Here is a 13734-nt window from a genome sequence, read left to right on the forward strand (position 1 = left end):
AGGCCATTACTGACCAAACTACACTGCAACACAGGTTAGCACAAGATGGCAAAGCAAGATCATAACCCTCTTTAAGAAAAGTTTTTTTGGGTGTATGTGTGTGTGTGTGTGTGTGTGTTTTTTTTTACAATGCAGAATTTATTCCAAGTTTCACCAGAAAAGAATGCGAGAGTTGACAGAAGCGGGGCTGCAAAATTTTTTCCATCTTTTCCTTGTGCTGGCAGCCATGGCAGAGACAGAGGATGTTGCCAGCCGCGTGATGGAACTTCTGCGTTTTCTTAGTCCAGCTTCCACAAGCCTCTCCCAGAGAGCTCTGCTATGGAAAGGATGCTTTGCCTTCATCTTGACGTATGTTGAGAAGAGCATGGACATTACGGTGCTGGCCGAGCACCTTTCGAGTGCCTTCCGTGAAAAGGCAAAGGAGTTCCTGGTAGCAAAAAATGACTACGTGCAGAAACAAAACCTCTGGCAGTTGCTTTCCACTTACATTGATGGCGTCCAAGAAGTATTTGAGACCAGCCACCTGCTGTACCTTTCAGAGGAGAAGTTGCTGAATGAGGGCTTCAGTATGTTGCTGCCAGGTTGCCGAGGAGCTGAACTAGCAGCAGTCTTAAATTTTGTGCAGGATATCCTGTCTAGATTGAGGTAAACTTGTATACATATTTTAAACTCTTTTCAACCAGCCATGTGTAAATGTGCTTTTCTCTTTTCTTTTTTTTTTTTGTATACCTTACTCTTTGTTTGTTTTTTATCAATTTTTGTTGCTTGTGTTAAGTTCTTGGTTCCCCCCCACCCCCCAAAAAATTATATATCTAAAGTTAAATCCTAAAACATATCTCCAGGTGCAAGTGGGAGGAGCATCAGTTTGATCAACGTCTCTCTTTGCTGCAGCTCTGTCACAGGGGGGGTTTGCCCTCTTCATCCTAGCATAAAAGACAGTACAATCCAGCCCATAGAAAATATTAGAAATTGGAAAATAAGGATATACTTCTTTGCTTATTTTTTATTGCTGGAAACAAACTTTGACTGAAATGTCTATTGCTCTCTATTAATTTACTATTAAATGAATGCTTAGTCCCTCTTTTATGTGGAATGCAGACAAGAACCATTTGTGACCCATCATCCATACACTTGATGAATCTCCTGTTTCTGCTGTCTGACTTGATGAAAAACTTGGTTTCTAGCACTTGGTGGGCTGCCATGTATAGCTGGCAGACTGAATATGGTTGACAAGTTCTTCACTAGAATGCTGCAGGAGATTGTGTATAAGCTGGTTCATATATACATGTGTATACCCTGGTTCACATGTATGTATTTATTACTTGATGAACAGCTTACTTAGTGAGTTATGCATATGAGCACAGATCAGGCGCTACAAGCACAGAGTTTTATAGCACCTTAGACCAGTGGTCCCCAGCCCGCGGGCCGGGCCGGGCCGCGGCTCCCTCTCCCCGCCCCCCCACAGTAAAAAAATTCCCAGGCCGCAAGCTTGCGGCCCGGGAAGCTTCTTACTGTGGGAGGGTGGGGAGAGGGAGCCACAACCCGGCCCGCGCATCGCGCATGCGCGGCTGGGCCGCACGTACGCCATGCGCGGCCAAAATGCACGGCCAGAAAGTGGGCGCGGGCGCGCATGCATAGCATGCGTGGGCGGGCAGTTGCCCTGCCAGACCCCAGCCTCAAAAAGGTTGGGGACCACTGCCTTAGACCATCCTTTTTCAACCGTTTGACCGTGGAAGAACCCCTGAAATATTTTTTGGGCTTTGGGAAACTCTGGAAGTGGTGACATGCCCTGTAGGCAAGGAAGTGAGATGTGGGAGCCAGCCAGTCAATCATGTACCAGTTTTCCATTATTATTATTGTTGTTGTTGTTGTTGTTGTTGTTTTATTTCCTGCCACTCCCTAAGCGGCTCGTGGCAGGTCACAATGTCTTAAAACCTCCTATTAAAAGACATAAAACCATCACAACATGGCGGACGCAAAAAGGCATGCTTCCTCCCATGGTCCCTTCCTACCCAACCACAGGACCTCCATCTTTGTAGGGTTGAGCTTCAGACGACTCTGCTTGATCCATTTTGTCACTGCTTCCAAGCATCTTTCTAAAGATTCTGGGGGGGAGTCAGGGCAGTCATCCATCAGGAGGAAGAGCTGGGTGTCATCTGCGTATTGGTGACAACCCAGCCCAAACCTCCGCACCAGCTGAGCAAGAGGGTGCATGAAGATATTAAATAGGATAGGAGAGAGGACCGCTCCTTGTTGGGACTCCACATGTGAGCTGGTGATGGTTAGATACTCTCCTATTGCTACCCTCTGTCCGCGACCCTGGAGGAAGGAGATCAGCCATTTGAGGGCTGTCCCCCATATTCCAGCGTCGACAAGGCGGTGAGCTAGGAGCTCATGATCGACTGTGTCAAATGCTGCTGACAGGTCTAATAGTATCAGCAGCGCTGACCCGCCTCAGTCCAGTTGGCGGCGGAGGTCATCCATCAGGGCGACTAGCACTGTCTCCACCCCATAGCCAGGCCGGAAGTTTCTTCCAGGAATGCTGATCTTTGGCCCGCAGCAGCCCTTTCAGCCAACTTCCCCAGAAACGCCAGATGCGAGACGGGGCGGTAGTGCTGACCTTCCCATCTCTTACTTCGCAAGTACAAAGAGCTCGGTTTGACCCTGCATGCTTCCATGGCTGTTAGTGCAGCTGGAGCATGCCAGAAGCAGTTTGGTCTCATTGATTTCTGGAGAGGTTGCATAGTTTGATTCAGATACAGGTAGCCCTAACGAAACAATCGCTGATTGGGTTTCCTTGATTTATTGATACACTTTACAACCTCCAAACTGTCCTTTCTATATTAGACATACCACTGTCCACTAGCTCACACTGAAGGCAGTTCCCCCCCCCCCATTTTAAGGCTAAAAACTCCTTTAGGAAAGCTGGGAACATCTTTCCCTGCCATGCTGCCAGAAGTCTTAATGAGGGGGTTATTGATTGGGCACTGTAGAAAACAGAGGAGCTGTGAGGGAGGAGTAGTTGGAAATATGCATTATGAACAGGGAGAGAAACTGACCTGCATGTTTACCCTAAGTACTTTGTTACTGTCTGGATAGTTTGACTTCTGCTGTCAGTAGCTTGTAAATCCAAGGACAACTGATTATTTTTTCCCCAAGTTGTCTTTGAACAAAGATAAAGGGTTTGATGAAGTGCAGGTGATTTATTAGCAGGGTTCTTTTTAAATTGGTTTAACTTGGTTTTTAAAAAGTGCAAACTACTTGGGACTGCTCAAAAGTGTGTTGGACACACTTGCTGGGGCTGTTCTTTGGTTTTGAATAGTCTGTATAACTGCAATACACTATTTTTTAGGGGAAAATATATTAGACCTCAATAGTGGTGGTAGGGGAAGCATTAGCAAACTGGGAACTTCTTTAAAAATGTATACTCTAACCCCACCCCCAATTTTGGTTTACCTCACTAAGTATTATTCAACCCTAGCATTCACATTTGCTTGAACATTTTGGTTCAGGCCCAAAATTGTTGAGCCACTGTAATTTTTAACTAGTAACTGACTGGCATCCAGGATATCTCTAATTCCTTCTAGTCCTGAGTTAATACTTAATTTATGGAGTAGCTGGGTGAGGTTAATGCATGGAATTTTGCCACTTGATTTGTGTCCTCCTTCCTGGCAGGCTACCCCTTGGGTTACAGAGACCCATGTGATTAGTCCTATGTGGGTTACATTCACACCCACAAGGCCCTGACTCTCAGGAGCGCTCCCCAAGCCTCGCAATTCAATAATGTTTGTTATTCAAAGGCTTAAATGTCCAAACAGTTCAGCAGTATTCCTGGTGTTTATACTCAGGAATAACATCTTTATGTAGCAAGGATACCGTTTCTTTCACAGTTGAAAGAAAGGGACGGGAAAGTGGCTTAGCATTCATATTGCATAGTGTAAAGGAATTCTGATAGTTGTCTATTTGCATGCCAAGAACTGGGTTATAGAGCAATACCCTTGGTCAGATTAATTACATGCATTCTTGGCTGCCCTTGCGATTTGGCCAAGAACCAAATGTCTCACTATGACAATCTCTTCTGTTTTAAGATCCAGATGAAAATAAGACATCAACCTTTGCATAAATGTAATATTTCTGCCAACTGTATTGGGTTTAATATGTCTACAACTGTCAGTATGTGTAGGTAGGTAAGGAGATAACTGCTTAAAGAAAGAAGCATCTCCCTAAAGGCGGTTAGTTAATAACAACTTCATTTGCCACTTTTCAGCTAACCCAACATGATGGCTCATAGGAGCATTCCTTTATTGCTGATTAAGTAGCATTATGAAAATACTGATTTGGCTGTGTTAACTAAATGCCTTGGTATTTAAAGCTTAGAATGTCAAATAGTCACAGCAATCCCCTTTAACATATCACACAGAGTTTCTGGAATGGTAATGCTAGTTTCTCTACTTTTAGTTTAGGTGATGATTATAGAAATGGCATTCATATTACAGAGTGAGGTATAGGAAAAAGCTGAGGTTTAATTATAGTCATTCATACTGCTCTGGTTCAAGGACTGATTGTGCTCCCATTCTAACCCTTCCATTTTGAAGGATTCATAACATAGCTGTGAAAACTTGCTGTTCTCTTTGGTTCCATATCCTACCAAAGGCTGGGAACCTTTTAGCTCTCCATTCCTGCAAACACTTGAGAGCCTCTTTCCTAAACAGCACGCTGCAAGAAAGTGATTCAGGGCTTCTGTGAGCCCAATTTATCCACCGACAGAGGAGAGCTGCCCTCTACCTCTTTTGCTTTATTGATTTGACCTTGTTTTGTTTCAGGAAGGTAATTCTCCATCAGGGGTGGCTAAACTGTGGCTCTCCAGATGTCCATGAATTACAGTTATCAGGAGCCCTGCAGGGGCTTTATAGTAAGTGTAGGCCATGGACTGGACATCTGGGGAGCCATAGTTTGGCCATTCCTGTTGAGTCTGGTGTCTGCATTATGTGTGATTGGATCATTCTGTGCATTGGGTTCAATTGGGTCTCCCAGGACAAAGGTATAGCTGAGCAGAAAAGAAAAAGTAGCAGAAAATTTGAGGGAGTACTGAAAATTTTGTATGGAATATTTTTATTTTTGTATGCAGGTCCCCAAGATCAGATGCTGGAATGATTTGTAGTTGACTATGAAATCCATTATCAGAGTAGACAGTGCTAAGCAGGGATATCAGACTATTGCCTGGCACCCCCAGGAGGATTATGGGCAGGGGAGAGGACAGGCATGCCAGCATCACTTTTGACAAAAAAGTATGAGTTTATGTATGCATGCATGAATGGCTATGTTCAGGAGAAATTTGTAGTAAATGTGATTCCAGAGAGCTCGGAGAGAGCTCTTGTGACTGGCCCAATATCACCCAGTTGGCTGCATGTGGAGGAATGGGGAATCAAAATTAGTTCTCCACATTAGTGGTTGCCACTCTTAAGTGCTACACCATGCTGGCTCTCTTAGATCCTAGGCCCATCACTCTAATCACTAGCTTTGTAGCAGTGGTATGCTCTTACAATTTCTGTCTGAAGAAATGTAAGAGGAAGAGAAGGACAAAGGGCAGCCACGGAGGGACTTAACTGCTTTTGAACCACCAGCTAGCTTCAGTGGAACATGAAAAGTAGGCCTCAAGGTGCAGAGCAGTGGAAAACCAGCATGGTGTAGTAGTTAAGAGCAGTAAACTCTTATAAGAAGAACTGGGTTTGTTTCCTCACTCCTCCACAGCTTTGGTGATCTTGGGCTAGTCACTGTTCTCATACGGCTGTTCTCTTAGAGCTCTTTCAGCCCATCTAACTCACAGGGTGTTTGTTGTGGAGAGTGAAAGGGAAAGGTGTTTGTAAGCCACTTTGAGACTCCTTTGGGTAGTGAAAAGCAGGATATAACCCCCCCCCAGGCTTTTCTGTCTTCTTCTCTAAAGTCTTTGCATTAAAAAGCACTCACCTTAGTGAAAACAGTTTTCTTTGTTGTAGTGCACTCTGCAGATGACCATGGGGCTTATGGTAATTGTAGTCCATAGACACCTGGAAAGACATAGTTTGGCCACTCCTCTTCTAGCACTCTGATCTGAAAATATTGTTGGCCATGCACTGATTGTTTGAAATGTGCTTTGGCCATATCTGTAAATGCACTTTCTAAACTTTTGGTAACTTTTTGATTCTATTTCATTGCCAATTACATTTGCATATCATAGGTTGTTTTTAGGTTCGGTTTAAGCCACTCAACCTTTGAAATGAAATCAAACAACGGCATGCTGGTCTTCTCCTTCAAGTTTGTTTGTGTATATTTGTGTCTGTGCGCATGACTGCAGATGCAGCAGGCTACAGCTGTGGCCTTTGAGAGTATAAAATGTCCTACAGACTGTAAAACGGTATTTAAGGTTTATCTGACATAATCTTTTTTCTTTTCTTTTTTTTGGGGGGGCCACAGTCAGAGTACAAGTCTGGCAAAGATGGTTATCTCCTTAATACTGATTCTCTGATAGCTAGACTGTAGCTAAATAACAAATAGAAGTGTATATTCATTTTTCTGTACTGCACCCTGTAGTTCTTCAGGCTGGGCATGAATTCCTTGTATGTATCCCTACTATGGAAATATATACTTGTTCTGAAGGGAGGTTTTGTGTGTTTTATACTTTGCTATCAAAAATGCCCTGTGGGAAGTCCTCTCAGCCCATCAAGAGATTCTCTCCTTCCTTCCTTTTTATATCTGTGAACAGATCAAATAATAAAAAAATACAGAAAGGTGCATTTTATTCCAGAGTTCCAGTATTAGTTGTTGAAAACCTATATATCCTTGCCAGTATATTAATCCTTTTAAATACTGTTGTCAGTGGGGAACTTTATCCTTAGAATCTAGAGATGTCTTATTATAAAAATATATATTCTCCATTTTTTGAAATGATTCTATATAGTGTTGCTTGTTTCATCATAGGTAGCTGCATCTTAAATCAAAATGGTTTTCAGCAATTGTGCATAGGTATGACTGTTCTTGCAAGAGTGCAGGACAGGATTTTGCCCAATGCTAGAAGTCATATAGTGAACAAAGGAATGTGATTAGTGTCCTCAGGCCTCTTCCACTGTCACTTTTTGAAACCATTACTTCTGACACAGACCTCACAGGAATGACAAAGGTAGTTGAATAAATGCATTAAAATGAATTTTAGGATTGCAACCTGATATTATGCTGAAATTGGACAGGTTTTATGGCTGTTTTGCATGTGTATGCGCCAGTGTGAATGTTTTGGTACTAAATGTTTCAGAAGTGGCATTGGGCTCATGTTTTACTTTTTAGAAATCCACATATATTAAAGTTGCAAAAAGCAGTGATCTGAGAGTCATTCAAGCAACTAGGGATCCTTGCCTGCAATAATATCTTCTTGGGAGGCATTGGAATTTCTGGCCAAATTCCAATGCGACTGAAATAATGGTTTTATCTTATAGTGTACCACAGTGGAGATTACTGGCAATTGTTCCACGTAGCTTGAGCACTTCACTACAAAGATCAACCATAATGGTATGGTGACTCAGTGCTTAAATAATGGTTGCTGTGAATGTCATCGGTTTGCCATTTTAGACAATTACAGTGCACTCTTATGAAAAGGTACTCCCATCTAAGCCCAAGTTAATGGAGCAATAACATATAGTTGCACTATTAATTATAATGACATGTTTAACTGTGAATCATTACTTTGTCATACTAAAATCCTGACAATCAGCAAGTAGGCATCCTGTGCAGCTATTGTGATCCATGCCATAAAATCATCTTTGGAAATCACTCACATGGTATACCTAGGAAAGTGGACCACTGGTATGATCCAGCAGGGCTGCTTTTATATTGGAGTGTAAATACATAGTTTTAAAAGCAATGCTTGAAAACATGTTGACACTGGAATACTGAATTACTAATGAATAGCAAATTAATTGACCTACTCCACTTTTGAAACTACTGATTTTAATCCCCCCCCCCCCCCTTGAATGCACTTTCCTCTGTATTTTTCTTTCCTTCCTTTTTGGAGAAGGCAAGTTAAACAAAAGTTACATAGTTTTGAATAATTTCCCTTTTACAATCCTCTGGTTTCTGGTTCACTGTAGCCCCCAACATTCAAGTAATTTTGTAGCAAATCAGAGACGAGCGCTCCATAAAACCGTTGTCAGTGTGTCATTCCCCATTCCCTGACTGTATTGAATTTTAGGGGCAATGGTAGGCTATTGCAAGGGGGGGGGGAGAAGAGTGAGAGAATATGTCTGGGACCACTGCTGGGGCACCCGTATCTATTAAAATGCCATTGCCTGGTACAACTTAGTTGGAAGTTAAGAAAATACTCATGCTCAAATAGTATGAAAATATGCCACTCTTCACAGGCTGCTGCCATTTCAAAAGTTCTTGCACTTCTTTTCTTCTTTGCCATTACCATTTTATCTAGCAAACCTGCTCTGACGTTTGTACTATAACCTACCTGTCAGCTATACATGATTTACTGTTGTGAAAGAGAAAATCCACCAAATACGCTTAAAGGGAGGGGGGATTCAGCGTACAAAACCATTTCCAAGTATACTGAGCACCCGCTGCTTATGGCCCTATAGTTGTTTAGAAAAATATGTGATCCCTGAAGAACATCAATGTACATTTATTTTCTGGTTGAAGCACTCCACTTCTGAAACTATAGCTTTTTTCTCTCTTGAATGAACTTTCCTCTCCATATTTCTTTCTTTGCAGGAGGTGAGGAAAAAATAGCTATTTATACGGATTTGCGAGATCCCTTTCCCCTATTGAACAATGGGAAAAAATTGATAAAAACTCTAATTAGTGTTGGAATACCTCCATTTTTTATTTTCTTTTTTTTAAACTGGGAATACCATATATGTATAAAAAAATTATATATATACATATATATGTATATATCTTTGTCTTTAGGAAACTTGTCAGATTTAAAGCTTATTTAAAATGAAAAGAAAGCCGAAGCAATTTTCTTTATTCCATTTCAGTCTCCTAAGGCCTATTTCCCCCTGGTGAGTTCATAGCAACAGGGGGGTTTAAGGGAATTCAGCTTTCTGCAAATTAATGTCTCACATCATGAAAATTCAGGACTTTTTCCCCCCCTCCTATCTTGAAAAGTAATACAGTGAGTGCGAGTATTATTTCTTGCCAGCGGGTGGAAGATGAATGATTTTGTCACAGTTTTACTGCTTGATGAGCAGTGTCCTGAGGGTCAGGCTTAAGTCTGTGTCACTATGCTGCTCATTACTCTTGAGCTAAATAAGGGCTGATTGGATCTAAATTGCCTGGCACATGGGCCACAGATGAGCTCAGTGAGTAGGGGATGACCTGCTATTCAGGCTGGGAGTCACCCCGGTGTGCAAATGCTGCATTAGAACACCGTGGGAGAACGAGAGGCTACTGACTGCTGCCAGCAAAAGAAATCGAAATGTAAAAAACTCTTTGATGCTGCAGCGTTAGAATTTGAAATGTAGGAAGTGACAGGTTGATGGTACTTATCAGCTTTGGCTGGATTAGAGAACAGTGTCATCTTGCTTATATAATGACAGAAGAATGAAGCAAGTGCCTAACTACTCTGCGTTGCTTGGTGGTGATGGCTGTCAGAGGCAATGCTGCCTCCTACTGGCAGCTTTCAAAGCCAATGTGGTGTCTCCCCCCCCCTTTTTTTTTTCAAAGGGTACTTATGGTACTTGCTTCTTTAAAAAAATTCTACGAGACCTAGAGGCAGGGGAGAAGAAATAGAGCAGGACTACATGGGCCTCTGCTTCTAATACAAGAAAGGGAGAGTTTGAAAGAAAACTAACATTTGGCATGTTCTGGGGGTGTAATAACTGCTTCATAGGTAAGAGCTGTGTCAGGATGGCCTGGCTTTAGTTCTTTTTATTCTAAAGTACAGCACATTCTTCTTTTGATTATCCTTTTGAGGACTGATTCCAGAACTATGATTCTACCCTCAAGTTTTCACTTTGAGAATCTCGGCCATTGTATTGAAGCATTTTGAAATACCTGTCTTTAACTAGTGCTGTTTGCAGTCACGTTTTCTCTCCTTTGGACATCAGTCTCAACACCGTTGTTCTTCCACGTATTCCCACTCTTCGGTACTTGTGCATTTTAATTGGGCTTTCCCTTTGGATGGTGATAATAGCAACAGGTGAGAATCCTTCAAACAATGGATGTACTTGCTTGTCTTTTCCTGTCTACTTTTCATTGATACATTATTGACAGAGTAGAGTCAAAGTTGTGATAGAAAATGTATCCTCTCAGCATCCAAGGTATGTTGACCACAGCCTTTGCAAAAAGATCATACCAACCAGGTTTAGGAAAGTCAGAAACTATTTGAGAGGAAATAAAGAAATGGGACGTGGATGCTCTTGAAAACAGGGCCTCAATTGGGAAGCCAGGGCAGAGCAAAATACTTGTGTTAAAGCAGCCCTGGTTTGCATCAGTGTCAAACTGTGATAGTTGAATTCAGGGTTAATGTTAACTTAAAAAAAATCATGGGTAGGTATTTCATTCCCCCTCCCATATGATGGAACAGAGTGGATTTAGTATAGCAGAGTGGATTTAGTATAGAATGAGAGCCATCATTCTTCATCTTCTCCTCTGGAACAATCACAGACATTAAAGGTCATTTACACACAATCAGAGTCCCTGAAAATGTTTAATGAAAGCCAACGAACCACACACATAGCCCCTTTTTTGTGTGAGTTTACCTAGGGAACAGTTACATATCTGTTGGAGAAATATAAGCAGGGAAGTGGGTAACTGAGGGCTGTAAGAACCTCAGAGCAAAATGTAATCCAGTGATGAGAAAACGAGTTTTTTTTTTAAAAGCCTCTTCCATCAGCAAATGAGGAGGAGAGAGGTAATTTAATCCCCATTTATCCTAGTTTTTGCAGCCTCCCATCCTATGGTACATCTTGCTTGTATAAGTCCTGACCTGTATAGCCAGGGCAAGCCCAATCTCGTCAGATCGCGGAAACTAAGCAGGGGTCAACCCTGGCTAGTGTTTGGATGGGAGATCTCCAAGGAACACTAGAAGCCATAATGCAGAGACAGGCAATGGCAGGCCACCTTCTTGCCTGGCTGCCAGACAATCCTAGCATCTCCTGGCTGCACTGCACATGCTGTACAATAAATAATAGTCTTGTGTGAGGTTCTCTCAGCCAGAGAGGAGTTTGGGAACAAACATGATGTTGCGGGTCAGTGAAGAAAGATCTCCTCTGCCAACATCTACTGCTAGATACAACCCAATACTTGCCAAAACGTTTATATATGGAAAAATTTGAACTGGAATGTCTTTCCCCCATATTGAGGGAAGGGAAGAATTCTTATAAATGCTGGCTTTATTTATTTATTTATTTATTTATTTATTTATTTATTTATTTATTTATTTATTTATTCCCTTCCCTTTATTTATTTATAAAAAAACCTATCTGAAATCCATTTGTGCGCATGATGAATACAGAAAAATGTAATTGAAGGAATCCCCTTTGAATCGCATTGTCATGTCTGAGTTTGAAAAGGGGCTTGATTGGACATAAAATGGACATAAAATAGAATCCTGTTTCATTGGTTTGTTATGAAAGGGTTTTGCTGTGCTACACTGCTGTGTAGTACTGAACCTCTGGAACTTTTAATGACTTCAGCCACCCAATGAAAGGTTGGATGATTGAGAGCCCAATTGTTACTGCTTTAGTAAAGGTTCTTTTATAAACAGGAGCATTTCTGAAAAGTCCTCAGTAGCTCTATCTCCATGTAAATTAACACTGTAAATTGTGCAGCTAGTGGGCTAGGGTGGGGGAGAGGGAGGAAGAATTAAAATAATTCCAATAAATGGTTTAATTTATGCCTCAGCAGTTAAGCATGCTCCTGGTTAACAGAAATACCCTTCGGCTACACAGGATTTTGGAGGGTTGTAGGGCACTCATTTGCACATAAATAGCCATTAACTGATAAATTCCCAGAGGTCTCCTGTTGCATGCTAGTGGTTTTGACCTACTTAGCTAGCTTAAATTTGTTTTACAGAATTATTATAATTCCATCCTTGGCACTTAAACTTTGTGATTAATGCATGCCTCACAATACAATTAAAGTATAATTACACAGATTTACAGTTTGCTATCATGGTGTTATTGTTATTACAAAAGAGCTGGGTTTGGCAAATATTAGGAGAATTAGGGTTCTGATACCCATCACTTAGCAGTTATTAAGTGATTATGTTAAATGGGGGACCCCTTTACATCTGAAGAATGAGTTGGAGAGAGGTGAAACATTAACACGTCAGAAGACTTTAAAGTGATTGTCTAGGAGCTGTAAAGTAATTTTTTTATCAGGCTTCCATAACTGATAGGAAGCTTCTATTAGTCTTAATGTGGGTGGAGGAATATCATCTTATTCTCTAGCTTTGCATACTTTCAGCATATTTATAGTCTGAGGGTTTTGCTAGAATATTTACCATAAAGAGTGTTTGTTTAAAATAGTCTGAGATGGAAAAGTGAAATGAAAACCTAGACTAGTAACTGAGCCAAACACTGATCTGGAATGAGTAACTGGAAACACACATCAGCCCTGAATTGATCCTAATGTAGATCTGCTCAGGCAAGCAATCCTTCCTGCTCCATACTGGATCAGTTTGAGGATCAATCTAAATTCTGCCAGCTGCATTCAATCCGAGCATGCCAGAGAGGTGGACAAAGATTAATGAGTAAGGCACGTCAGCTGTAGCCATCTATTGTGGGTCAATGCCAATTTGCAGTGTCTGTAATGTGCATCTGACATGACCCCTCTGTACAGTAGCACACATTGACCCGGTTGGTATGCCCTGGCAACATATGGAAATTGGTATAGAAGATGTTTACAGCTGTGCCAGAGGTATACCTTTCAATTTCCAATGCAGAAACCAAGAAAAAAGGGATTATATCTCCCCCTTGCTATCTTTGAATAGCTACTGTGGAATAGTATAGGCAACACTGTTATTTTATCCTGACATACCACTATCATGTGGCAAAACCCTGAGTCTTGTTGAAATTGGTGAGCAGGGTTGGGTTTTTTATTCCCTTGCTGATTACCATAATGTTAGAAATTGAGTTTACTCAATGAAACTGACAGGCAGTAGTTTTAGGACAGGTGGAAGAATGACCTCTATATCATACAATGTATAGATAGATAGCTGACAAAAACTGGAGGGTGGTATGTAATTAAATAAATAAACAAACAAACAAATATTTGCTGATAGCTGGTTGCTTACATGGCATTTAAAAGAGTTAGACAAATTAATCAAATGTTGATACATGCTAGCTAAATGAACTATTCCGTTCAAAAGCAGTTTATTTCCAAACATTAGACATTAGATGGACTGTTGACAGTGGGGATGAGCTGTTATTTTCACATCCTACTTAAAATCATAGCATCGTAGAAGGGATTTGGAAGGAACCTCCAGGATCATCTAGTCCCAACCCCCTGCAGAATGCAGGAAATTCACAGCTACCTGACAGTGATCCCAGTTCCATGTCCAGATGATTCTCCCCCTTTGAAAAAACCCAGAATCCCTGGTCATTCTAGTCTGTAGAAGATTTGTCTTGTCTTCTGACTCCAAAGTGGCGATTGGCATTTCCCTGGGCATGCAAGAAAGAGCCGCAAGAGCCAAGCATGGACGCATTCCCTTCCTGCTCACCCACTTACAATCTGCCTAAGTTCACATAATCAGCA

At 41.5% G+C, this 13734-nt stretch overlaps 1 protein-coding gene and 1 long non-coding RNA gene across 4 annotated transcripts in view; one reads left to right on the plus strand and one right to left on the minus strand.

Annotated features, from left to right (window-relative positions):
• The window catches only part of MMS22L (MMS22 like, DNA repair protein), a 94107-nt gene that overhangs the window by 41571 nt on the left and 38802 nt on the right, over window positions 1-13734 (plus strand). For all 3 annotated transcript variants that reach the window (XM_077303717.1, XM_077303732.1, XM_077303726.1), the window contains exon 15: window positions 136-645. In XM_077303717.1, the coding sequence (XP_077159832.1) occupies window positions 136-645 (510 nt within the window). The remainder of the gene's footprint in view (window positions 1-135; window positions 646-13734) is intronic.
• The window catches only part of LOC143820668 (uncharacterized), a 29210-nt gene continuing 21925 nt past the window's right edge, over window positions 6450-13734 (minus strand). The window contains exon 8 of the long non-coding RNA XR_013225454.1: window positions 6450-10149. This is a non-coding gene — a long non-coding RNA (uncharacterized LOC143820668). The remainder of the gene's footprint in view (window positions 10150-13734) is intronic.

The sequence above is a fragment of the Paroedura picta genome, chromosome 1 (assembly GCF_049243985.1).
Source record: "Paroedura picta isolate Pp20150507F chromosome 1, Ppicta_v3.0, whole genome shotgun sequence".
Taxonomy (NCBI): Eukaryota; Metazoa; Chordata; class Lepidosauria; order Squamata; family Gekkonidae; genus Paroedura; species Paroedura picta.